Below are 27597 nucleotides of genomic sequence, written 5' to 3' on the forward strand. Positions count from 1 at the left end.
ATGAAACCAGGAAACACTTTGCTGACACTTTTCACATTTGATTCAAAAGCAGAATGAGCAGAGGATGCACGGAGCCTCGACACTCGTCCTCGTATCTTTAATATCCTCCACACTGACCTGTAGCCCAGGTGAACCAGAGGATGAGCCGGCTCTGTTCCTGGTGGAAGGGTTCAAATCCTGGTTCTGCTGCTCCATTCTGGTCCGGGTCCTCCGACTGATGAACTCTGTCTGAAACTGTCAGTACATACAATAAGATCCAGCTGTGGCGTGCAGCATGTTAAAGCACACCCACTTTTCTTCTTCTCTTGATAACCTTTCTGGACAGTTTTTAACCATCTAGTCACATTTCATTAAACTTGTTGCTGTGGTTTTTATTTAAATCCCTGAGAACTTTAAAATGGTTCTTTAAAGACCCATAGTTCAAAATATTTGGAGCTTTTTGATCAAATTCAGAAAAAAATTTAATAATATACTCTGTAGAACGACACCCAATGTGTGAAATATCCCATAAATCTCATCTGAGTCAGTGTAACATGATCAACTTAAATCATTTTACTACATTAAGACAATGATACTGTTTGAGGACAGGGTCCCAATATCATCCCAAAGCCTGAAGTTCAGATTTTCTCTGTTTCTAAATTTGTTCTCATTTCCAGAAGCTCTCAGGGATCCAGGAAAGTAATCTCAGATTTGTCACATTTACACTCTGAAGCCCATTTTTGAACAGTTCAGTTATCAGGGAGCTTCAGTCTGGCCTGAGGCTTGAAACTGAGAAGATGTGATGGTTCAGTGGGGGAATGATCTAGTTCTGTGTGGCTAACAACACGTCAGCAGGAGCTGTCTGACTGATCTGAGACACTCTGAAGAACAACATGAAGTGGACCATTCTGAGGCCGTCATTTAAATATAAAGGAGTGTTTTTCTGGCATCAGAAGTGCTCGACCAGTGATTCATTCCAGAAAGCTGCTTTAGTGAAACCTAAAGTTTGAGATGAAGGAAACTCTGACACTTAAAAATGTTTTTCAACCCAAATAATCTGCAATCTCCTTTATTTTGATTCTGAAATTATCTGAATTGGGAAACTTATGTATCCAGTTAAAGAGTAAAAAGTGATCTTGTGTTGTGGTCAGATCAGAGTATCAGCTCCTAAAAGTTGCACAGATCCTCCTAATAAAGATAATTTTAGCTCCATTTTAACTAAAGATGTGGGCGGGATGGAGTCACATGGATGACCACAAGATGGTCAAGATGGACAGAAAACTGTCCAAAAAGCTAAGAAAAGAGGAAGAAAAGGGCCCAGAAGTATGTTTCACACACAGCTAAAAAAAAAAAACGGTTTTGCATTAGCATTAGCATGACATGCTAACTGTGAATAGCAGACAGATTATTTGAACTTTTTTACTCTTTAGTGCATGTTCTGACTGACCGTGTCCAGCTGCAGGAATCAAACCAATGACACAAAGTACTTTGAAGACATTTCTGCAAATATTTGACCGCTACATGTATTCTTTTCTGGACTCACCTGCATGCAGCTTCCTGTAGTGATGTTCCAAGATGTGCTGAGGCTTCGAAGCGTGTGTCCAGTAATGGAGGGGGCGGATTGATTAATTTCGTCGAATGATGACCTCAGAAGTCTCGCTGCTCGAAAGTACCACGTGACTGCTTCAGGAAGCGGTTCAGATTTTGCCGAGAGTATTGACAGACATATAAACCCCTCAGTCTCCATTTAAAATGTGGGTTTTTGATGGAGAGCTGCGGTCAGTTCAGGTTTTGAATTTTGATTGTTTGGATACTAGAATTTCGATAGCGTTAATATAGTTTGGAGATAGTTTGGGGAGTTAAGTGAGAGAGAGATAGTTTTAGCTGAGGCATTACCGTGCCTTGCATGAGAATAAAGAGGAAACTGGAGCTGCACCCAGCCAAGGTAAGTCATTACAATGTTACAGATGTGCTATCACAATTTTTACATGTTGACTTTTGTTCTTGATGACTTCAGCACTTTGTGTTTTCAAATGCTGGATAAGTGGTGTCAAAGAAAAGGAATCGATTAAAACCAAAAACTATTGATTACCTGGACCTGTCCAGGGTGTACCCCACCTCTCGCCCAATGACCGCTGGGATAGGCTCTCTGTACGCCTACTCTTTCCGGGGCTAAGACTCCATGCAGTCCTGAAGCATGTCCCTTGCCTCTGGAGTCCACCTCCTTACTGTAGTCCTGGATGGTTTGGCCCTTCTCAGTTGCTGCCTGTATCTGGGGACCATCTGTATGATGCAGTGGTCGGAGTGTCCAAGGGCAGCGTGGGGGATGGAGCGGTATGAGGGTTTTATGGTGGAGTAGAAGTGGTCCAGTGTGTTGCTGTCCTGCATGGCGCATGTCACCAGCTCTTTGGAGCTCATCAGTTCCTGGGAGAGGTTACACGAGTTGAAATCTCTCATCACAAGAACTATCGAGTTTGGCTGAGAGGTGGAGAAAGGAGCTGCTGAATCGTTGTTGAACGTGTTCATAGATGTACTTAGTTCACTTTTCTGATCACGTTAAGACCAGATGTGAACAGCTCCAGGGCGCCGTTGGAACCACTGTGTGTCATTCATTACTGTAAAAACTGTGCATCATCCTTTCCTCTTTCTTTATTCCAAGATCTTCTTCTCCACTTCAGCTTTTGGCTAAATCTAAACACAGCTCACATGTCTTTGGACATTAATAACATAGATCACAGTGACATATGCAACACTTCAGATAAGCAGCTGCCCCAGTATAATTACAGATGCTTAAAATCATTGTTATTTTATAATATTCTTTCATGAACTGTGAGAAGCATTACACAGAGGGTTCATCTCCAAAGCAGGAGTTTTGCTCTGTCTGCAGCCTTTTTATTCTAATGTCAATGACCAGTTCAGCAGGTGTGTCCCTCAGAGGAGCTGGAGGCAGCTGTTCAGGGCTACTTTTTCAGAAGAAGGTTTACTGATTGGAAAGGGGGCTCCTCACGGTGACACTTTGTGGGTAAGAGCCTGAATAAGGGCAACTTCTTCTTCTTCTTGGTTCTTGAAGACGTTTCATCTCTCATCTGAAAGGATGATTCAGCTTTAAACTAGTTGGTGGGAGTATGGACTTCTAAGCATCAGAGTGGTCTTTTACACCAACACGTTGTGCTACATTCAGTTCTTCACTGGCGAGGTTTCAATCTGAAGTTCCCTTAGATCAAATATGTCCACAACCACACAGATGCAAACAAAACATATTCAGACAGAAATATTAACCACTGTAATGAGGTGTAGACTTATTTATTGACCTCCTTGCTTTGTTCACAGAATGTTTCAAGAGTTTTTTTCTCTCTCATGATCTAACTTTTCTCCGTCTGTGATATTGGCTTTTTTAGCGTGAGGTAAAAAGGATCCACAGGAGTCTGGAGGATGGACACAAATACAGGGAAATGAGAGGTATGCCTGACTGCACTGGGATGTTGTTTCCTCACCTGTGAGTCACTTTGGATCAAAGCATCTGCTAAAGGACTAAATGGAAATGACATTAATGTCCATGATGACTGTACAGAAACATTCCAACAGAACTGTGTATATGAGCTATCTTTGTAGAAACTGGATGTTTCAGGCTGTTAGTCTCAGTTGTTTCCAGATATTTGCCACATAGCTCGCTGTGAAAGCTGCCTTATACTTAACATGTAGAGATATAAAACTGTGGAGCTGATGGATCTAAAAGTGACATGAAATCACTTAAAGATGATTGTTATTTCAGTGTCAGGGGAAGGAAATCATATCACTGTAAGCACATAATGAATGTCCTTGTGTAAATGCTTTGAGAAACGTGTTGAGCATCATGCCCTCACTGTGCATGTGTTCTGTTTCTGAGCTGTAATGTGGTACAAAGACTTCACATGAATTTAGGAAGTTTTCCTGCTCCTGCCTCAGTCTCAGTGCACTCTGGATTCATCCTCTGGGAAGCAGAAACATCCACAGGAAACTGATGAACATCTGTCCAACAAAATCAGCGTCCTGATAAGCTGCTGCTAGAAGGACAAAATCCTGACCTGAGATCAGTCCAAGATCTGTCTTTTAAAATGGAATAAAGTGAAATGATGTGGTGAAATATGCTGAAAGCTGTTAAACAACAAGTGCTGCTGGAAGTGTTTTCATGAAGAGCTCATTAAACTTTTTAAAGGAGGAATGGACTTTATTCCAGCAGCAGCTCAAAGCAGCAGATTCATATTTATCTGGACATTTGAATGAAAACATTCAGTATTAAATAAATGTCTTTAAAATGTCTTGCTTTTATTTATGGTGAATTGAAGTTTCATTTGGATCATTTTCCAGAACAAATCTTTGAAATGTTCACAGTTTTTATCTTTGAACCCTCAGAAAACTTCTCTTAATAATAAGAAAAAGTTGAATAAAAGTTGAAATAAATAAAGACAGCAGAGAGGAAGAAACTCCCTCAGCTCAGTATGTTTGTGACTCTGTCTGAGATGGAGGTGAAATATGTGAACCTGGGCTGTGGTTTACTGCTCTCTCACAGCCGTTCTGTTTATTCACAGCTGAGAAATCATCTTTCTGAGGATGACCATAACCTTTATAAACATCACCACTATCTTTATTAATATCCAGAATCACTGTGAATGTTTCTGCTTCTTTCTTCTGGTACCAGTATATCCAGTTTTCATCACACTGGTCAGTTCCACAGCTGAAGGAGACACTTTGACCAACTCTCCTGGTCAGTGTTAACTGGTCCTGAATCAGCTGTGTTGCCATGGCAACCAGCGCTGTGGAGACACAGACAGACAGATGAAGGTGCTTTCTAACAGCTCCTCAGAGCTCCCATCAGCCCCTGCGGCCCACAGATAAGACCGCTGCTGCTGACTGACAGCTCAGCTGAAGCTGCTGTGTGGTTTCATGGTCTTGATTTGAATCTGACAGCAGATGATTAAAATCGGGGTCACATGATGCAGAAAGACTAAAAAACATTCATGTTCCCACAAACACATTCAGCTTGGTGGTGAATTTAGTAACATACACTGTTATCTGTTGTTTAACAACTGGGATGAAAATGCACAACTACAAATCCACACAGCTCCTCAACTCTGATCCAACTCTTCAATGTGTTTGACTTCATTCAATAATGGAGCTGAATTTCTGCTGACTTTCATTCTTTTCCCACTCTGTCTTCTGACATGATGGATTTAGTTTGTCATGTTGTTCTTCATCATGTTTCCATCATGCAAACAAAGTCCTGTCAGTGTTCAGCTCTCAAACAGTTCACCTTCAGTTCCACTGACACACTGATGCCTGTGAATTCATCTCAAACTGACATTTTTATCAGAGAAGTTTAAGGGGAATTTCTGGTTCCAGAGTAAAAGGAAAGTTTCAAGTAAAGGTTTAATTCCAGCAATCTTAAAACTCTGTGGTGGACTGATCAAATCCAATGTGGAGGTGTGGATTTAGGGGAAAACCTCTTCGAACAGTCCGGTGTAATTGGGTCTAAAATACAAGTTCTTCTTGTACTTCTGAGGAATAAGTTGTATTTAAATGAGCTATAACTGTCTGATCTAAAATGCACTCAGATAAAGATCAAGTCCATGCATTCATTCATTCAAGCTGTGTTTATAACACATTAAAAATTATCATGAACTAAACGTTTCCAATCAGCTGAGCCCTCATTTCACCTTCCTCAGTTCAAAACTGACAGAAAATACAAACTCCATGCACAAACACTGCTTTAGATTGATTTCAGAGGTGAAACTGCTGAAGCTGCTGGTCAGAAAGAAGCAACCTGAACCTGAGTCAAAGTAGGTTTCACTCTCCACTTTAAACTTCTAGAAAGATATAGCAGTGTAGAAGTTTGCATTTTGGGGATTTTATGTTACTTTTGCCTTGTTTTTTTAACCTGTATTAATGTATCTGTATGTGTGATACTGTTTTTTTTAAAGTGAGTGAAATTTCTCTATTTGGTGCAGCTAATAACAGATCGGCAGTAAAACTCCTTTTACAACATTAAATAAGAGGCTTCTGTGAGGTGAATATGGAACTCCTGGTTGCATCAGGCAGGTCTTTGTCTCCTCTGTGAGGTAGTTTAGAGTTTTTCTGTGTGAAAGCAGCTGAAACTCTAAATGATGAAGATGTTTGATGTGTCTCACCTGCAGGAATCCTGAGCAGCGTGAAGACGTTCAGCAGGACAAAGACGGTCAGAGTACACTTCGTCATGGTTCACCTGGAGACAAACAGACAGATGTTAACATGTGGCATCAGAGCAGCAGCTAAATCAGCAGGATGATCAGCTGTCATTTCACATCTTTATGGTCCCACCAGAGGACAACAAAGCGTGAACCGTCTGTACTTAAACTGTAATCTGATCTTAGAGACTCTTTGTATTTCTTAGTTCCACATTTTAACCTAATCAGTGTAAAATGAAAACATTTTAACATTGTGGGTCCTGGTCCTGGCTGTGGCTCTGTGGTTGGGTGCTTTCAGCTCTCAGTCTGGTGTGTTTGAAGGTTTCTGCCCAGTTTTCCCTCCTCATGCCTGATCTGAGCTCTCAGCTGCTGTTTTTCACAGCAGGACGACACTCGACTTCATGAGGTTGCTAAAACAGCAGCTTCATTGTTTTAGTGACGTTTCCAGTCCAGTTGGTTGCGGGACAGACATCAGACCGCTCAGAAAAACACAACCGCTGTGAGAGGAAGATTTTCACCTTTGCAACATTTTGCTTTGAACCTCTTAAAAACGAATGTGTTGAATGTTTACAGCAGGAAAACCAAGAATATTGTAAACTTTTGATCATCACACGTGTGCGACCTTCCAGCTGTTTTTCAGCTTCCAGGAAGTCTGGTCTGTGATGGATCCTGATAGAAAAGCATGACTCAGTTATTTCAGAATAAAACTCTCTGCAGAAACAAGTTTTGTTTTAACGGAGAGGTGGAAGATTTACACATTTAATGGGGTAAATAAGTCCAGTCAGATATCAATATATGATCCAAATCTTCAACAATCAAACCAACAACAGTGTAGTAACATCTCTGTGAAACATCAGCATCAGATTCATTGAATCATTTACGCTTTAAGGAAGCACGGCTGCATTTAGGTTGAAGTTCAGCTTTATTATTGTGAATAATTAGCAGAGAAGACAGACAGGAAACAGAACAGATAGAAGGAAAACAATATTTAGAATAGATAACACCATATTAACACAAACACTCAGTTCTGCTGCTTTCTTTATATGATCCATGTTTTTTTAAAAGCTTTTGAAACAAACTAAAACACATTTGAATAGAAAGACACATCTGCCTCCCCCCCCCCAACAATTTGACCCAATTTTCTGAGGTCTTAGTAAGATGTATGAGACAGGCTTTGGTCAAACTCTCTGCTGATGTCATCACAGAGTCATCACACCTATGACAAGTTAACCAGGAAGAAAGTTTTCGAACAGAACTCGACTGTCTCTGACAGAACTGAGTAATTCTATCAGTTTAAACCAGAGTCCCTAAACATTGGAGCAGAATCAGTGAAGGTCTGTCAGCAGGTTGGAAATTCATCTTGGCTGATTGCAGCTCAGTGATTCCTCTCTGATATCACAGTTTGTCACATGTGCAGCAAACTAACTGCAGCTGACATGAACTGAATGGTCTCAGTTGAAGTGAGCTGCAGAGAAACACAACATACTGATATTCAGTGTGAAGCTTTGACTGGAAACACACAGAAAAACAACATCCTGGAAGAATGGCATCTTCCATCTTTAAAGGACTGGAAGAGGAAGAAGTTTCCAAGGAATCATTTAGAAGAGTATCAAACAGAAACTGATTGAATCCATGAATCTGAAAAGGTGTTTCTGAGTGAAAGAGACAGACATGTACAGACTGAACTGTCTGTTCAACAGTGATTCTCTGACAGGAGGAAACTATTTATACTCAACACAGAGACACTGAGGAAACAGGTGAACATAACCTGAACCCAAATCCAGGAAGCAGAGGTTCTTCAGTGAATGTGGTGTTGAAGGTGTGGAGGTGGATCAGTGTGTCAGAGGAGACTCTGTAGAAGGACAGAGTGCCAGCAGGACGGTCCACATACACTGCTGCTCTGTGAGAGACAGAGGAGGAGGAGGAGGAGGAGGAGGAGGAGGGGATGGGTGTTTCTCGGTTATTGTGCCTGACAGAGTAACCAAAATAATCAGAGCAGCTCAGATGCCAGGACTGATCATTGTATCCAAACATACAGTCTCTGTCTCCTCTCCTGCTGATTCCTCTGTAACTCACTGATATATAAACTCCTCCTCTCCACTCGACCTCCCAGTAACAGCGACCAGTCAGAACATTTCTACACAGCAGCTGACACCACTCATCAAATCTGTCTGGATGATCAGGATATGACTGAACCTCCTCCACATGTGTCACCTTCCTGTTGTTGTCAGACAGTTCCAGTCTCCTGTTCACTGTGTTTGTGTCGATTGTGAGTTGACAGGAATCTGATGGAGAGAACAAACACAATCCAGCTGCAGTTATTGATCTATCATCTGTTCACTTTGATCAATGAGTGATGTGACTACGGCTGGGTATATAACTTCGGTTCTTTTAAGGCACCGACCAAAATGCTTCGGTAGTACCGCTTATCAAAACATGCCTCGTCTTTCCGTGCCAAGTTTTGGTACCCAGAGATTGATCAATGTGATAAAGAGCTGATCATGCTACCCTCGATTGGCTGTATTAACGTTACACTTTGCAACATGCAGGAAAAAATGGTTACACCCACAGACGGGATTCACGTGTATCTGCGTCAGGAACTGTAGTTGTGTGCATGTTGTCAAACCGGTTAAACAATGCCACCGAGGTCAAAAGCGTGGCTCCATTTCACCAAGATTGACGCCAATAGTGCGCTATGCAACATATGCCAAAAAGTATTTGTTGCTAAGGAAAGCAACACGACTAATTTAATTAATTATTTTACCGTGCACAAAATCAATTTAGGAGCAGAAAGTTGCTCTGTGTTTTACTGCAAGAAGGTCTGACTGCAATCATCCTCCTCTCAGCATTCAGCACAGATCCTGCTTCATCTAAGAGTACAGAGGACAGCGCAGTGTGTGGCATTTTAACAGGTAAATTAACGTTCAGCGAAATCTGGCAGTAATCTTAATGTTACTGCAACTTTCATACGTGCAGAAAGCAGACATGTTGACTTTTCTGGAAAGTATCCTCAGTATGTAGGATTAGACGTAGTATTAGACACCAATCTGTCACTTGTTTGCAACTGTTTTGCACTGGAAATTATTTGTTGTTAATTTTTTCCATAAGAAAACTGCTTGGATTGGAAAAATACTGAGCTGAAAAATAAAACTGAAGATTTGTACTGTTATGTGGAATGTAATTTCCTGTTTGTTAGAATTGATATAATAAAATTGGTATCGGTATTGGTACCGGAATCGAAATTTTTTTATTGATACCCAGCCCGAGATGTGACAGTGTGAAGATGGTTGGATGTCATGAATCAGATGAAGAACACACTTACACTTCCTCAGACCTGGTGTCAACCATTGTTCTCCAGCAGGCTCCACCCTGAAAGAAGGAAGGGGTCAGAGGTCAGAAAAATGAGGAAAGAAAATAAAGTGATGAAAGAAAAGAACAATGGGCCTCATGCAAGAACATTTTTGTATTTTTATTCTAAATTTCTCTCACTTTTTTCGGAAAAAGGTCTCGTACGAACACGCCATGTCAGATTCAACAAACGCTCTTAACTTTGGAAAAAGTGTGTACACCTGCGTAAATAGGCGCATTCGGACACAGAGTTCTAGGAACGCAGTTCTATGAACTGTCCACCTCGAATTTAGTCATTTCAGTTTCATTTTGCATTTGCACATAAGTCGGGGACCTTGGTCGGGACTGATGTGACGTAACCGTCTGCGACAGTGACGTGTTACTGTAGCGCCACTCAACAACAAAACAAAACCCACGAAAAGTAAGGAGAGAAGAAAACAAAACAACACCACCAAGAAGCTAACATGTAGAGCGAGGAATCCACCGTGTTCATGGTCTGCATGACGGTAATATTAATCATGGACGATCACATCAGGCATCTAAGATGGAGGCTGGAAGAGCACACAGCGAGAGTCAGGAGACGAAGAATCGAGCAGCAGGCGATACTTCTTCGTTTCATGAAGGAAAGAAGGAGAGCAGAGCGCCACAGACAAAGGAGACGACATGCAAGTTTAACTTATTAAACATGCGTCGTTTGTTACATGTCATATGAATAAATATTTCAGACAAGTGGCATAGCTACCAACCACCAAACACCTACGTCATGTGTTTCTATGGAACCCAGAAAGGACCCTGCCTCGGAGAAGGAGCTAAAATGGTTCTAGGAACTGAGGGCCGTGGTCCCGAGTTCCTGTATGTCCGATTGCGCGAAAAAACAGCCTAGTTCCTGAAAAGGTTATAGGAACTGCAAAATGTTCCTACAGTGGGAATGCACCTATTGATGAATGTGCACGTGCACGAGGATAGTATATTTGCATATTCCATGCCCAGCATAATACCATATAAGGCTACGTTTCCGTTCTCCTGTGTCAGGAAGTGTTGAGTCGTGAGAATGACATTAAGGCGCAAATAGAACAACTTTACGGGCTCTTTGATTGAAGTTCTGCTTTCAGAGATCCAAAAAGGAAAATCTGTAATTTTTAGCAGTGTCACCAGTGGAATTATGGGACCTGCTAAAGCGAAGAAAGTAATTACGACTGCTGTTAATTCCGTGTCACCTGTAGTTCGTAATGTCACAGAAAAAAAAGAAAAAATGGCTTGATATGAAAATGGCTTAAAAATAATTAAAAATGTCTCGCCATGGGCAAGCGCTTGATGACTGCAGCTAAAGCCGTGAAATCATTTGTTGCCTCATCATGATGGCACTTTGATGGGGCGGTCCATGAGGGAGGTCTTCTGGCACCACACCTTCTGGTCTGCCTGGGCTGGTTCAGGTAGTGGGAGAAACTTGTTCATGGCAATATTGCGCCAAAAGCAGCATGCCTTCCATAGAGCAGCCCTCCCCCCTCCCCGCTGTATCACGACACACCAGGCCTTCAGCTCACAAGTGCGCTCCACAACAGCAAAGGTGCTTTGACACGTCTATTTGTGCAGTCTATTGCTCCGACTATGTTTGGCAGTCCAGTCAAGGCCCTGGCCTTGTTATATACAGAGTCAAATTAACCTTCAATTAGTGCATTATTTAATTAGTACATTATTAAGCGGACTACATAACTCCTACGACAGGTCTGGATCACTCGTAAATTCTGGTCGTACCTGAAAGAAAACTTAAAATACGAAAACATTGGTGAATGTGCAGATTCTCTTAAATAACTCATACGCACGACTTAAGAACAAATCTGTTTATACAACAGTTCTTGTATGAGGCCCAATGGATGCAAGGAAATCTGTCTGAGCTCCTGCTGAAGTTGAGAAGCACCAAATGTTGTCTGCAGTCAGATTATGGAGATGAAGTTTCTGTCTCTGAATTCAATTCTTCAAGTTTGGAAGAATTTTCACTTTGATTTTTCACTCATTTCTGAATCCAAATATGAGCTTTAAAACTTCTAATGAAATCACTTCAGTTTCTGACATCATGGTCTCTCCTGGTGTTCACATTGTTTCTGCTGACTCCTCCTCTCAGTATGTTCCAGGGCAGCCAAACATCCAGATCCTTTCTCAGACCCATTGGTCCATCTGAATGCTGCACAGCCAGCCAGGGGAAGACATTCATCTAGAAAAGTTAGACTAGAAACACTCCCCTCATTCCAGCCTCCATACTGAACATTAAAGGCTCACAATAAGATCAGAGGAGAATCTATAGTCATTGGAAGTATATCAGCTGCCAGGTGTTGTGATTTTATTGATGAGAATCAGAATAATTTATTTCAGCCTGATCACTTTACAGGAATCTGAAACAGACCAAAAAGCCTCCAGCCTCTTCCTCTCCTTCCCCCAGTGTCCCTCTCTTCCTGTTTCTCTGGAATTCCCTGGATAGTGTTTATTGGATTGTCTGCAACATTTTCTTTTTTTTTCTTCATCCCAGCCAGAGATGGGATGAAGAACAACCAAACACAGCTCCAGTTCAACTTTGGTCTACTTGGTTCTCATCTGGAAGGACGGTCAGAACCACAGAAGGGCAGAACTCTTTGGACCTGGTACTGTGTGCTCTCTGAGAAAGCTCATCTGCTTCCACAGTCTGACTGCTACACACTACACTAACACAATGACATCAGCCACTGGGACACACAAACACAGTCAGATGTAGAGCTATCTGGCCTTAAGACGAGCATCAGCTGTGGAGGAACACCTGAGCACAGAGACTGAACAGCAACACAGAACCACGTTAACAGAGGACACACTCAGTGCACACACACTGGCCACTGAGACGGGCCTCTATCAGAGATCATGGCTCCCTGTGGAGCAGAGAGGATGTACACAGTCCAACAGCAACACTGTGGAGACACAGCTACACTTTCTAACACAATGTGACTCATTCTAACAGCTGCCTGAAAAGGATCTGAAGAAATGTCCCTTCATATACCCACAGTTCTCCTTCTGCCCAGCACGGACAAACTGCCCGTTCTGTTAGGAGAAATGAAGCAGAGCTGGACCAGGCTTTGTCTCTGCTGTGGATGGCTTCAGAGAGCTGTGTGGAGAACCAAGGACTGGATCCGGTTCTGATTCTGTGCTTTTATAAGGGCCACATCTGTCAGCAGGAACATTCAAACACTGTGAAAAGTCTTCCAGAGTCACGGCAGGATCAGTAACAGAGAATATATGATCAGAGTCATTTCAAACATCCTGAAGATTCAAATGCTTCTCATTTCCTGTACTGACCATTAGAGACTGAGTGATTTTAGTGTCTCTGATACAGGTGATTGTGAAGATCCACAAATATCTGCTGTTTCTGTTCAGCCAGTGTTTCTGCTGTGAGCAAAGGAAAAAGGCTCCTACATGTGTGATTATTCATGTAACACTCAGCAGGAAGCAAAAACACAGGGCTGAGTGCAGGACAGAGAACATGTTTCCAGCTCTTCCTCCTCTATCAGACATTGTGTGTGGCTGCAGCAGGCCTCTCCATACCTGAGTTTGTGTGGATCCTTCAGTGCAGCCCTCAGCAGCTTCACTCCTGAGTCTCCTGGATGGTTGTAGCTCAGGTCCAGCTCTCTCAGATGGGAGGGGTTGGAGGTCACAGCTTCAGCCAGAGAAGCACAGCCTTCCTCTGTGATCAGACAGCCTGACAGGCTGCAGACACACAAAACAACACAGAAACTCTGAGAGAACTGCTCTGAAACTGAAGCTGAATATCATTAAATGTTCAGAGAAACTGGAACTCTCTCACATTACTGACTTTGTGTCTTCATAAATCTAAGTTAGAATCAAACTACACACACATGGATGAACCTGATTTCCTATTTTAGCCAGAAATACATGCAGACACTCCCCTACTGAGTCCTTTTCAGATAAAATATGGTCTGCACCACAGTGAGAGCAGCAGTAAAGAAGAAGCTGATTTAACAAATGTGAAACTGAGACGCTCATCAGTGAAGCAGAGAAAATTAAATCTGTTTTATTTGCTGATCTTAGTTCTGGAAACAGAAGAAAAGCTGCTGGATGGAAAAAAGAAACAGACGAATCAACTCTATAAAGTCTGAACAAAGGACCCTGCAGAGGTAAAAAAAAGAAATGGTGGCATCATAAACGAGTCAACACATCAGTTGGCAGAAGGACAATATCGGGGCGATGGGCTGAGGACCGGTGTTGTTCCAAAAAGTGATGGTCCACCAGAAACTGGTCTGATTCTGTGGGAGCGTGTGCTGGCTGTTGGAGCTGTATCACTCCATGTATTTACCTCTGCTGCTTCGGTGCTTTGGATCAAACTGTTACAGCGTTCAAACACACATCATTTTATGTCTGGGCTTATAATAAAGGGATGTCTTTGTGAAACTTTGAACTTTGCTTCCAATTAAGCTGATTTTTGGTGGCAGAGTTTCAGAGTTGATTAGAACCAGGTCTACATTAAAGCTTAATGTGATTGGAGCTGTATTAAGACATTGTTTCCAATGTTCTGGCTGTGTGTATGTCTTATCCTTAATGTTTACAACGTGTACTGTAACTGAATTGTACTGTGTTGAATAGAATTAACAGATTGAATGTACATGGTATTAAACATATATTGTTAATGGGAGTTTCCTTTCAGTCGATTCAACACATGTAGGATGGGATATCATGCCCTGGCAGAAGACACCTCGAGTCACGCCTTCAGGCAAATGACGTGTGAGTCAGCCCCACCTGCACTGTATATACAGTCATCAGGAATGACTCCTCAGTTCTTATGCTCTTCACTTCGCTAAGAACGCCTCTGTTGATTTCAGACTCCCTAGTTTCTGCTAGTTAGCCTTGTTCTCCCTTAAGGCTACAGCGAACTCTGAATTACCACTCTTGTTGGTGTTAGTCACTGCTTCAGCTGGTTTCTGGTTGTCATTTTGGTGACAAGCTTACTGTCTCGCTATGAGCACCAAGTTAAAACACGTGAAACAAAACTCCTCTATTCGCCACTGTCCTCAGGGGTGCAGCTTATTGCTTAATGAGAAGGACCAGCATGAAGCGTGCCCCGTCTGTCTGGGGATCGTCCACGCTAGGAAAGCGTTGATGGAGCCTGAGGCTTGTGCGTTCTGTCGTTCTGTCGCCAGCTTCCGTGCTCAACCCATCGAGACTCATTTTCAGTTGGAAGCAGAATGACAGTGATTAGTAACATTATTCCCTTAAATTCTTACAGCATGATGAAAACTGCTTTAAAGACATAAACACAACAAATATTTCATGATTTCATTCTCACGGTACATGCAATACATAAAATCTTGATGAGTCACAAAATACTAGAAATGATGGTAAATGGACTTTTCTAGTCTAACAGAGCACTCAAAGCACTTCACTACATGCCGCATTCACCCCACTCACACAGCACGTCTTACGATACATAACTACGTGCTTTTTCTAATCATTCATACACACATTCATACCCCAATACACTGGGAGGCAACGTGGGGTTCAATGTCTTGCCACTTGACAAGGACGCTTCGACAAGCAACGGAAGCCGGAGTCAAACCACCGACCTTCCGATTGGTGGGCGACTGCTCTTCCTCCTGAGCTACAGCCGCCCCTTATTTAAGTATGAATCTTATTGACAAGCATACCTCACAACACTCAACAAGGAATGCACACAATAGATATGATGGTCCTTTTAGTCATTAAATGTGCAAATTGGAAAATCCGATAGTTTCTTCAATCATCAAACATATAACAACGGGTACAAATATGAAAGCCTTTATTGTGCAAATTAAGTGCTATATGGAGATAATAGTGCGACAAGCATTGTTCACCTGCCAGCTGTCTTGAAGGCTGTGCCAAAATACTTATGGAGCTAATGAATGGGAAAAACTTAATTTGTACAGGTGTGTAGGGTTTCCACGTCACATACGGTTCACATTACAAACCTCAAATTATTTAAGATGTTACAGAATAAAATAAACTTTATGTTCATAATCCATCCCATGTTATCAATTTTATAAAAAAAAAAATAGCAGCACAAACAGAAATCTTAATGTGGTCCTTAGCAGTTTGCCAGATGACAACTACGACGTATTGTCCTCAGGTCAATGTACCGCCACCACTGCTGCGCCAGCAAGCCAAGATGACACATCATTCATCTTGCTGTATCGTTGTCCCCTCCTCCTGCTCAAAAAGCTCTGAAGCAGAGATACATCAGCTGGATACATGGACAATCACTCGTTGCCATAGAGCCAAAGTTTGATCTGAGGAAGAAGCAGACCGAAGTGCTGCGTAGTGTTATTACCAGACGCGATGTGAGACCCACAGCAGTGAGTGCTCACAAACCTGCAGTACCGCCGCCTCCCGTGAAGAGGGCAGCATTCTCCGTGGGTACAGGGTCCCAGTCAATGAAGCCGCAAAACCCTGGTAAAATTTCCCTCCAGTCAGCCTGCAGTAAAGGTCCACCACTACGCCTGCAGAGAGACTTGACTCCTTGCGAGAAGAACCCACAGACCTCCCAGCTGTGGAACTGCACGGACAGGAGCTTCAGCTGCAGGGAGACGTGGCTACCACACAACTGCTGCCACCCAAGAGGCGCCATCTTTGTTCAGTTCTTGGACCGTGTCCCAAAAGACATTGTGTTCCCCTGACACAGTGTCTCAAGCACGATTTCCCCTCTCACACAAGTGCACTTATGTTGCCTCAGGTTGCCCTCAGTTCGGGTGTATTAATTGTTTCTCAGGGACTCATAGCAAAAGTTACCTATGCTTGTGTAAACGTTCCAGATGTTTCAATAAAGAGTGCAATTTGTATTGAAAAAGTCTGTGCGTGACCGAGAGGGTAGTCAGCCAATGTTGTCCACACAAAGATCACCTCTAACAGTTCTACAGGTCAGTTGCTTGGCAGCCTGCCTGCTTCTCTGGTGCACATTTGCGCCCACTTCGTGGATAGCAAGAACCGTTGCTATGGGTTACCGGCTACATTTCCGACATGAAACCAGCGCATTACATTTGGGTTGTAAATTAATGTTTTGTAGGAAACTGAGCAGTGGGAGTTCTGGGAGAGGAAATAAACTCTCTGTTGGAAAAGAAAACAATACAAGTTGTTCCCACCTTGGAGGCAAACAAAGGCTGCTACAGCCGTTATTTCGTTGTTCCAAAGAAAGGAGGGGGGCTCCGCCCTATTTTAGACTTGCGAGTGTTGAACAAATACAGAGGAACGTACAAGTTCAGGCAGCTGCTGAACGCAGTCGGCCCGGGAGATTGGTTTGCATCAATCGATCTCAAAGACGTTTACTTTCCCATAGTAATTAATCCAGACTACAGACAGTTTCTGAGGTTTGTGTTCGAGGGCATTGTCCTATGGATCCCTGGTGGGGCCCTTCGGTCTGTCGCTCGCTCCCTGCACCTTTACGAAGTGTGTTGAAGCAGCGCTAGCTCTCCAAAGAGGGGTATCGGCATCCTAGCATATCTGGACAATTGGGCTTTCACAGAGAGTTCCAGAGAGCAAGTTGCAGCACACCTGTCGCTTGTTTGGTCTCACATCCAGACGATGGGGTTTTCTGTGAATTTTCAGAAAAACTCACTGATCCCAAGTCAGCAGCACAGAGAGTGCATCTGTTTTGCACTCAGTTTCCATTAGATTGCTCTAAGGTGACTTTATGCCCAAATGCAGCTTTCTTACCTCAAGTTATTCCATCTGACTACAGCTTCATTATGATGGAGCTCTACACCCCTCCTTTTGAAACTGAAGAGCAGAGGTGGTAACATTCCCTGTGCCCAGTGCATTCGTTGCATGCTGACATTGACCGCACACAGATTGTGTGTTTATGTGACCTGTTGTTTGTATGTTTTGTCCATCCAGCAAGGGGCAAAGCTCTGTCTCGACAGAGACTGTCTCATTGGATTGTAGGGTAAGGCTACTTCTCTACCTTACAGCAGCAGGGGTCTCCCTCCACCTCATGGTGTCAGAGCTCATTCAACCAGGGTCGTGGCAGCATCATGGCCCTGTTTATACGAGTTTCTGTGGGTGATGTCTGTGCTGCAGCCAGTTGGTCATCACCACACACTTTTGTTCAGTTCTACTGCTTGGATACGACAAGCCCTTCGGTGGCTCACTCTGTTCTTTCTGCTGGGTCTGAACTGCACTCGGGTGCTAGTTCTGACTCAGGTTTGACGGCTGCTTTGCGGGGCGTGTATATGTGTCCCAGACTATATGGGTTGTACCGAGTGAATCGACTGAAAGGGAACGTAATGTCATGCATATAAGGTAAGTTAGAAGGAACGAGGTACAACACTTGTTGACAACTTGTTTGCCCCGCCCATCAGTTGGGCTCAGGAGGACAACTCACTCAAATAACTTTGCCTGAATCTTCACTCTAAATTATTTATTGGATGAAAACGCAGCCCAAAGGAAACTGACCAAATGACCCAAAAAAGACATTCTTCCAGGTTCAGGTTGTGGGCCAGGTTAAAGATTCAGGCAAATCCCTGTGGTGTCAGAGGCCTAAAGCTGCTGTAACAATCATACAAAGACCATCCACAGGTGTTCTGTTAGCTGTTCATAAAAACAGTTTGATGAATCCTGACCTGAGTGTTTCCAGTCTGCAGTTTGGATTCTTCAGTCCAGCAGACACCTGCTTCACCCCTGAATCCTGCAGGTTGTTGTTACTCAGGTCCAGTTCTGTCAGACTGGAGGACTGGGAGCTGAGAGCTGAGGACAGAGCTGCACATCCTTCATCTGAGAGGTTACAGACACTCAGCCTGAAGAGACAATTACAGAGAAAAAGAACAGTTGGGATCAGAATCAATCACCTCTAATGCTGAATGTGGACTGAAAGACCACTTATAGGGAACATCAGGTTTATAAGCCTGTGATCATGTCCATGCGGTGGTTTTTAATGCTCAAAGACACATCAAGAGTGAAACATGGAGTCCACATGGTGGCTGAGCCTGTCCACCTTGGAACTGCAGCTTATCAGAGACAACCTCAGAATCTTATTCAAACAGCAGAGGGTTTCATTGGGAACAAACCTTAGGAACTAATCCCATCAGATTGATGGTGGGGCTGACTTCAGAGCTGCCAACCAGGAACAAAGTCTAACATTTATCAGCACATCATTCCCTTTGTGATAATGCAATCATCTCCGTGATGTAATCTCAATGTTATTATTTCACAAATCATCTGAGAGGAGAGACAGGTGAAGGGGAGATTATTGTACTGGAGCTGACAACAGCTCATTTTATTGTCTGGACAATAACAGCTTCACAAATGTGTTAATCTGTCTAAATACTTTGTCTCGTCATTTCCTGTTTTATTTTGAAAAATCACTAACTTTCCCCTCTCCTTTCAGGTATCTTGCCCTTCCTCCCGTGTCAAGTGTCTGATTGTCTTCCCTGATTCCCAAGTGTTTCCACCTGTTCCCCTTGGTCCCTCATGTGTTCAAATAGTCTGTGTTTCCCTTGTCTTGTGCCAGTATGTTGCCTCTTGCCACGAGCCTCAATCTAGCCTTCTTGTCACAGTCTTGCCTCAAGCCTGCAGTCGAGCGACTCTCCTGCAGAGCATATTTATTTGTCAATTATTCACAGTCATAGCTAATGTATTTATTAAATCCATGGTAAGTGTTTCATAGCCTGTTTTGTTCCTCCCGTTTGGAGAGATTTTTGGTTTGATAATATTTAATAGAAACCTCTGCTAGCGGAGCCACTTATTTATTGTTCTTGAAAGGTTTTGTGCCGCCATTAAAGGCGAGTTTAAGATTACAGCTAATGTTTCATAATGCCTCTGTTTTTTCGGGTCGGGTCGTGGGGGCAGCAGCTTGAGCAGAGAAACCAGACGTCCCTGTATCCTAACCAGATGCCCGAGCCACCTCATCTGGCTCCTCTCGATGCGGAGGAGCAGCGGTTTTACTCCGAGCCCCTCCCGGATGACTGAGCTTCTCACCCTATCTCTAAGGAAGAGCCCAGACACCCTGCGGAGGAAACCCATTTCAGCCGCTTGTATTCGCAATCTCGTTCTTTCGGTCACTACCCACAACTCGTGACCATAGGTGAGGATGGGAACGTAGATTCACCAGTCAATCGAGAGCTTTGCCTTCTGGCTCAGCTCCTTCTTCACAACGACGGGTCGGTCATACAACCGGTGCAGCGTCCGCAGTGTTGCGGGCTCTGCACCAACCCACCCGTCAATCTCACACTCCATTCGTCCCTCACTCGTGAACAAGATCCCGAGATACTTGAACTCCTCCACTTGGGGAAGGATCTCATTCCTGACCCGGAGAGAGCATTCCACCATTTTCTGGCTGAGGACCATGGTCTCGGATTTGGAGGTGCTGCTAAATGCTAAATCATTTCCTGTAATTCATGAGTTCATGTGTGTGTGCTGTGCAGACTAGATCAGAGGACAGTCACACAGATCTGGAGACTTTTACATTGTGGATTTTTCAGATTATTGCTTCATAGAGACTGTATGAAGCTGAAACAGCAGATAAACCTGACCTGAGAGTTTCCAGGTTACAGTGTGGACTCTGCAGTCCATCAGACAGCTGCTTCACTCCTGAGTCACAGATACTCAGGTCCAGTTCTGTCAGACTGGAGGACTGGGAGCTGAGAGCTGAGGACACAGCTGCACATCCTTCATCTGAGAGGGTACAGCTACTCAGTCTGAGGAGAAAATAATTAAATCAGTAGTAATCTGTGACTTTCTCTCCTATAAAAATAACAGCAGTATATTCATACACATCCCTCTATATCTGTACTTACACAGTCCTGGCAGCATGGGCGGGCATTGGGGAGCCATGCCCGCCCATGGAGTCAGCTGTGCCCTGGACTAAAAGCAAAGTTTTCTGTTTATTTTATTTGTTTTTTTTTTCGTAGGAGTAGCCTTCTTTTAAATCTATCTATATTGATTTGTCAATCATACAATCCGACCAATGAGTTAAGGCAACGTGTTAGCCAATTACAAAGCTTATGGTCAGAGCAGTAAATTGCCATTTATTACTGCAAGTAATAAACATGGATATACAAAATTATTTACACAAAAATACAAGGACAACTGACATTAGAGATAACAATCATGCTGAGAGGGTTAGCTATGGCAGCTAGGGAGGACGAGTAGCAGCGCCAAGCAGCGTGACTCATCCGAATGTAATAAATGTGAGTGACGACAACAACCAAGGTTCATGACAAAATTACAGCTACGATGAAGAGCAACAGGCCATTGCAGCCCAGTGACCTTGGCACAAAAAAGCCCCAAAGACCATTCATGCAGAACCTTTCACATGGAAATAATAAATTAGAAAATTCTGCTGTAGAATGACCTGTTCTTGTTTCTGAATGAGTGGAAGGGCAGGGTTTTAAGGTTTCACACAGTCAACTAACGTCACCTGGCTGCCACTACTAGAAGTGGTTTAAACCAGGTATGTACTTACAGAGCTTTGTTGGATTCTTTGACCACTGGTAGCAGCCTCAGAAGAGCCTCCTCTGAAGCAGAGTATTTCTGCAGGTCAAACACATCCAGATCTTTCCCTGATGACAGTAAGATGAAGACCAGAGCTGACCACTGAGCAGGAGACAGTTTATCTGTGGAGAGACTTCCTGAACTCAGGGACTGTTGGATCTGCTCCACTAGAGAACGATCATTCAGTTCATTCAGACAGTGGAACAGATTGACGCTTCTCTCTGTAGACAGCTTCTCACTGATCTTCTTCTTGATGTAATCGACTGTTTTCTGATTGGTCTGTGAGCTACTTCCTGTGTGTGTCAGCAGGTCTCGTAGGAGACTCTGATTGGTCTGCAGTGAAAGACCCAGGAGGAAGCGGAGGAACAGGTCCAGGTGTCCATTTGGACTCTGTAAGGCCTTGTTCACAGCACTCTGGTAGAAGAGAGTCTCTGTTAGTGTTTTAGACTTTTGAGACTTTGATTGTTCTTCCATCAGGTTGACTCCAGAGTTGATGAAGGTCAGATGGACATGAAGAGCAGCCAGAAACTCCTGAACACTCAGATGGATGAAGCAGAACACCTTCTCCTGGTACAGCCCTCTCTCCTCTTTAAAGATCTGTGTGAACACTCCTGAGTACACTGAGGCTGCTGAGATATTGATGCCACACTCTGTCAGGTCTGATTCATAGAAGATCAGGTTTCCTTTCTGCAGCTGCTCAAAAGCCAGTTTTCCCAGAGACTCAATCATCTTCCTGCTCTCTGGACTCCAGTGTGGATCTGTCTCAGCTCCTCCATCATACTTGACCTTCTTCACTTTGGCCTGAACCACCAGGAAGTGGATGTACATCTCAGTCAGGGTCTTGGGCAGCTCTCCTCCCTCTCTGGTTTTCAACACATCCTCCAGAACTGTAGCAGTGATCCAGCAGAAGACTGGGATGTGGCACATGATGTGGAGGCTTCGTGATGTCTGGATGTGGGAGATGATGCTGCTGGCCTGCTTCTTATCTCTGAATCTCTTCCTGAAGTACTCCTCCTTCTGTGGGTCAGTGAACCCTCTGACCTCTGTCACCATGTCAACACAGTCAGGAGGGATCTGATTGGCTGCTGCAGGTCGTGTGGTTATCCAGAGGCGAGCAGAGGGAAGCAGTTTCCCCCTGATGAGGTTTGTCAGCAGCACATCCACTGAGGTGGACTCTGCAACATCAGTCAGGGGCTCCTTGTTGTGGAAGTCCAGAGGAAGTCGACACTCATCCAGACCGTCAAAGATGAACACAACCTGGAACTCTTCAAAGCTGCAGATTCCTGCTTCTTTGGTTTCAGTAAAGAAGTGATGAACAAGCTCCACCAAGCTGAACTTTTTCTCTTTCAGCACATTCAGCTCTCTGAAAGTGAATAGAAACATGAACTGGATGTCCTGGTTGGCTTTGCCTTCAGCCCAGTCCAGAGTGAACTTCTGTGTTAAGACTGTTTTCCCAATGCCAGCCACTCCCTTTGTCATCACTGTTCTGATTGGTTCATCTCTTCCAGGTGGGAGTTTAAAGATGTCTTCTTGTCTGATGGTTGTTTCTGCTCTGCCTGCTTTCCTGGATGCTGTTTCAATGTGTCTGATCTCATGTTCATCATTGACCTCTCCAGTCCCTCCCTCTGTGATGTAGAGCTCTGTGTAGATCTGATTCAGAAGGGTTGGGTTTCCTGCTTTAGAAATCCCCTCAAACACACACTGGAACTTCTTCTTCAGAGCAGATTTATGTCGGAAAACTGGGTCAAAAAGTTCTAAATAAACACGACAAATAAGATCAGTCAATACAATACACAGAAAATCTTCAAACCTTTAATTTATCTGAGAATGAGTATTTGAACATGTGTCGTTCTGTGTGTTGAGACATCAGTAAATGTGTCATTTATCCAGCAGGTTAAATCTTTAGAGAAATCCTCTTACTGCTCTGCAGACGGTCAGCCAGCTCCTCCTGCTTCATTCTCCTCAGGAATTGAACTGTGATCTTCACTAATGCCTCTCTGCTGCTCCTCTGCTCTTCATCCTCATCCTCCCTCTGACGCTCTAAGCATTCTGGGTAATCTGGATTCAGAACCTTCTGGATCTTCTTCAGCTCCTCCTTCACAAAAGTGACCATGTTGTCCTCCAGCAGCTGGAACAGAATACTATATGAATGAGCCAATCAGACTGAAGTCATGGAGCCAAACATCAGATCCATGTTGGACACACTGACAATCCACTGGTCTACAAAGTGCAGCATGGAGATGACTGTGAACAGAATAGATGGAAAAGTAGTTGTTGTACATGTACAGACCATAAATATGGAGTCCAGCTGTGTTTGATGCTGCTGGGCAGACTGACCACTGGGAACCTCTGAGCTCTGCTGGTCCACTCTGTGGAGGAATCATGAAGAATGAGCTCACATTCTGTCTGTCCACACAGAGACAAACACAAGGTAAAGCTCCATGAAGTGATGTGTGGATGTGAACAGTGAATCAGAGGACTCCCTGCAGTGGGAAAGCTTTACTAGTCCTGCTGATCCCACTGAGAATCAACAGCTCAGTCTGCAGCTGCTTGGAGCTTTCAGCTCACTTTGGTTGGGTCCAACAGCTCTCAGCAACCCCTTCAGAAAGCTTTCCCTCCCTGCTGAAGTGCCCTGGAGCAAGGCAGCCAGAGCCAGTGTGTGCTTGGATCAGACTGGTTGTCCTGGGCAGCTCCCAGTGTGAAGGCCTCAGACGATGACTGTGCAACATCATCTGATGATTATTTCCCAAAGACAGGAGACAAACTTTCATTGCAGCTTCCAAAAGCTCTGTTTAGTTAACTGGAAGAAGCAGAGTTACTGTCTGTTTACCAAGTTTAATTTCAGTCTTTCAGGACAAACTTTTGTTCTGTTGCTTACTAATTTGAACTTCTCAAAGCTTTAAGCAGCTAACCAGCACCCTGGTGACTGATCCTCTCCTGAACCTGGAACACATCACACCTCCATCAGCTTGATGTGGTTCAGACGTACAGGTTTTTAATTCTAAATAAATCTATCTGTCCTCCATCCAGCAACACCTGCCACCTGAGTGGAAGTTCCTACCTACACTGTGTTAGAGCCAAAGCACAAAGGTGACACCTGCTGGACCAGCTGGTGTCCTACAGACACTCAGAAACACCTCCTCCAACATTCATTCTTTCCTCTGTGACTGCTGTGTTTGTGGAAAACATCCAACACACACCGCTTCACATATGAACATAGAAATGGATGTGAAACAGAGCTGAGCTCACATTAAACACATGTTGGAATAAAAACTGTTCAAACTGAGTCTGCTGCATTTCACTCTGTTACAACATTTACACTCAGCTCACCTCTTAAAGGATGGATCTTGGTCTGATTTGAATCTGATAGGAGGATTCATTGACCGGTCGCTCTTCATGGACACACAGCTGATTCCAGGTTCAGGCCTGAGTCTCTGCTGGATCCTGACAGAAAAACACTTGTTTTCTTCAAACTAAAGTATTCAGTGATAGTGTTTGAGTCTGCAGTGAGACGGCCTGTCAGAGAGTCAGTGTGGCTGCTGTGGAACAATGTAACAGCTCCCCCTTGTGGCAGCTCTGTCACTCTGCAGGCAGACGTCAGGAGGTGTGTGAAACTGGAAGCTGGATGTAATTTTACCTGAGAGAAAACAGGAAGACTGAAGCTCTGAGATTTCAGTATGGTTCCCTGACTCATTCTTTACTGTTTGTGTGATCAGATTCATTCTGCTCTTTCAGAGACAAACTACAGCTGCACCACACTGGAAAACTGACTTTGGAATATTTAATTTTTCTGGAATATAAAGTGTTAGATTAAAAAATTAGATCTTTTCACCAGATCACATGAGCAGGTTTATTAGGAGATAATTGATAACAGATCAGTTACTAACATTACTGGGCTGATTTGGTCATTTTGTTCTTGTTTCTTCAGAAGGTCGTTTTAAACTGATGTCATTAAACACAACGTGTGAGAACGTAATATTTCTACATCAGCCGCCCTGTTCACTACATAATCAGCATCCTGTGAAAAAGCCACATCAGTGAACAGATATGCAGAAATATTCTCCCTTTGTTTTAATAAAGAGCTGCAGGACTGAACTAAAATATCACATTACACACATGATGCAGCTAATTAGTCTCATCAGAGACATCAAGAACTGATCCAAGTCTCAAGTAATTCAGCTGAAAACTGGTTATCATCTGAAACATGATGCAGCCTCCACTGAATACTGACAGATACTCACTGTTGTTCTGATGGAACATCATGTTGGAAATTAATCAACCAATTATGTGACTGGTTGCTCTTAAAGGACACACAGCTGGGTTCAGGTTCAGGTCTCTGGTGGATCCTGATGGGAAAAAAAATGCTTTAAGCCTGCATCCATGATATACTTAATTATCTTTAAATCAAATAACTGATGTTAACTTACCCTGCTTTTGAGGCCTGTAATTTGAAAAGTGGGTGATCCTTTAGTAAGTCACTCTTTGAGGACACACACATGGATCCAGGTCTATGTCCCTTCCTGTGAATAAAGGTGGTTTGGTGATGTGAGTGTTGAGCTCTGACATGGAGAAGAGTCATGGACAGTTAGAGATGGTAATCTCACCTCTGAGCTTTGCTCTGGCTCTCATGTTCCCCACACAGAGTGGTTTTAGTGTCCTCACACTGATCCATGCTGCTGAATTCACATCAGCTCACACACTTTCTACCTTCATCTGCAGAGGAAACACAAATCCTCATTTCCATCATTTGGGCAATAAAAAGATCAGCTGTTCCTCCACTGATTGGCTCTGATTCTCTGTTTCATATCAGATCATCTTGGCATTTTTCTGCTGGTTTTCTTGGTCCTTTGGCTCCATTTAATCACTCTGCTGTTAAAAATCTGGGAATGATTTCTGACAGCTCTGACATGTTGGAGAAGCAGATCAGTGCAGTTATTAAAACCATATTTTTAAAACTTAAAGTGACAGCCGAGGTGAAGCTTTAACTCTGATTTAAAGACCTGTAAAAAACTCTCCACTTGACTCCTGGAATTCAATGTATATCAGTTTGAACCAGTCTTTTCTGCAGATTATATTGTTGCTTTATAAGTTTTAAATGGATTGGCACCTTCTTATTTCTCAGATCTTCTCAACATCCACACCCCTGTAGGAGCACTGCGGTCGACCAGTCAATTTCTATTCGATGTTCCAACATTAAAACACAGAGCTGATCGAGCTTTAGCAGCGGCTGCACATCTGTAGAACTGTTCACCTTTCCATAGAAGCAGACTGTAGATATGTTTAAATCACTGCTTCAGTCTCACCTCTTCTGTGTGGATTTCTACCTGAGAAGATGATGACGTCTGAATTTGATCTTTTGTATTTTATTGTTTTCTTTCATCTCCTTTTTATTTTTATTCATTTAGCTTCTATTGTCTTGAGAGTGTCCTGAGAGTGATCAAAGTTTGTTCTGAAATAAGAAGTGAACATGTTCCCCAAACATTACAGAAACTAACAGGAAAGTTACTGAAGACAAAGTTCAAACTCACAGTTTGTTCAAACAGGCCAAAGTGTTGAAGAAGACGACGCTCCACTCGACGTTTGAACACAACAGAATGTAACACAGGTGAGTTGCTTCCTGGAATGAGTCAGAGCTCCACCTGTGATGGAGGCAGCACAGGTAGGACCTTTCTCAACGAGAAAAGAAAAGGTTTAAAATATGTTGATTTACAGTCAGGTTCTGCAGTTCCTTTGGTTTGTCCATGGCTCAGATTCAACAAACATGAGAAACAGTCCAAAGGTCACGATTGTCGCCTGTTGATGCAGGTTGAACACCATCACAGCAGCACACAGACACACTTCCTGTTCTCTGGAGTCATTTCATAATCTGTTCTCACAGATCACATATAATGGTCATGACTGCTTAATCCATGAGAACATTTCCTGACTGAGAGTTACAGTTCAGTCATTTCTTTCTCAGCTGATCGAAGTTCAGCTCTGCAGCACTCAGAGTTACAATCACTGCCAAAAGATGTTCAAACCCTTCTGAAATAAGATTCTGCCCCAGAAAAACATCGTTCACTCCTGTGGAGGCCGGGACGCTCCGTGTTCACACATTTAAAAACAAATATCCAGCCCATAACCTAACATCTGAACACATCTCATCATGTTTTCACACTTTCTGCCTTCTTCATATTCTGACTGGGATTTATTTCCCCTCCCCTGCTTCCTCCTTTCTTAACTGCGTGCTGTAACAGAGCTGTTTCCCTGCAGGATCAATAAAGTTTCTGCAGTCATTCTGATCAGCTGTTTCCTGCTGAAGCAGCAACACTCTGACAGACAAAAGAAGCTGAAACATGAAAGAGACTCACGGCAGAGTCCTGGTTTCCCTCACAGATGGAGCAGTTGGGTGGTTGGAGCTGCAGAGCGCTGACAGACGGAGGATGAGCTGGAAACACTGACGGACTCACACCCGGCCCTCCTTTAAGATGACTCTTCTCTGTTCCACCTTACCTGTAAACCTGAAGGTTCAGTTCTCTGGAACGTTGAGTTTCCTGATGGAGGAAAGATAAAACAGCTGAAGTCACACACAGAAACAGAC

General features: G+C 43.4%; 4 protein-coding genes across 4 annotated transcripts in view; 1 reads left to right on the forward strand and 3 right to left on the reverse strand.

The window, feature by feature from the left end:
• LOC140291438 (uncharacterized) overlaps window positions 1-27597 on the reverse strand; it is an 873052-nt gene that overhangs the window by 625859 nt on the left and 219596 nt on the right. The gene's annotated exons all lie outside the window — the stretch shown is intronic.
• Window positions 1-27597, forward strand: part of LOC140295152 (NLR family CARD domain-containing protein 3-like) — a 229674-nt gene that overhangs the window by 150000 nt on the left and 52077 nt on the right. The window lies entirely within an intron of this gene.
• LOC140295136 (uncharacterized) overlaps window positions 1-27597 on the reverse strand; it is a 180559-nt gene that overhangs the window by 1736 nt on the left and 151226 nt on the right. Inside the window, exon 5 of the mRNA XM_072379637.1 lies at window positions 114-117. Within this exon, the coding sequence (XP_072235738.1) occupies window positions 114-117 (4 nt within the window). The remainder of the gene's footprint in view (window positions 1-113; window positions 118-27597) is intronic.
• Window positions 7852-23508, reverse strand: LOC140291766 (NLR family CARD domain-containing protein 3-like). The gene is made up of 8 exons (XM_072379440.1): window positions 23308-23508; window positions 22938-23145; window positions 20989-22771; window positions 20057-20221; window positions 18149-18322; window positions 13092-13253; window positions 9502-9548; window positions 7852-8464 (listed from the first exon to the last, which is right to left on the reverse strand). The coding sequence occupies exons 1-8, from the start codon at window positions 23308-23310 to the stop codon at window positions 7911-7913; spliced, it is 3096 nt and encodes a 1031-aa protein (XP_072235541.1). The 5' UTR covers window positions 23311-23508; the 3' UTR covers window positions 7852-7910.

This window comes from Leuresthes tenuis, unplaced genomic scaffold (genome assembly GCF_036924035.1).
Source record: "Leuresthes tenuis unplaced genomic scaffold, fLeuTen1.0.hap1 SCAF_1, whole genome shotgun sequence".
NCBI classification, from domain to species: Eukaryota; Metazoa; Chordata; class Actinopteri; order Atheriniformes; family Atherinopsidae; genus Leuresthes; species Leuresthes tenuis.

Coding starts and splice junctions, on each gene's coding strand:
- LOC140291766 (XM_072379440.1), bottom strand. Junction 20,222..20,988: donor AAAGAATCCAACAAAGCTCT/GTAAGTACATAC, acceptor TTTTCTCCTCAG/ACTGAGTAGCTGTACCCTCT. Junction 13,254..18,148: donor TGCAGACTGGAAACACTCAG/GTCAGGATTCAT, acceptor GTGTGTCTGCAG/CCTGTCAGGCTGTCTGATCA.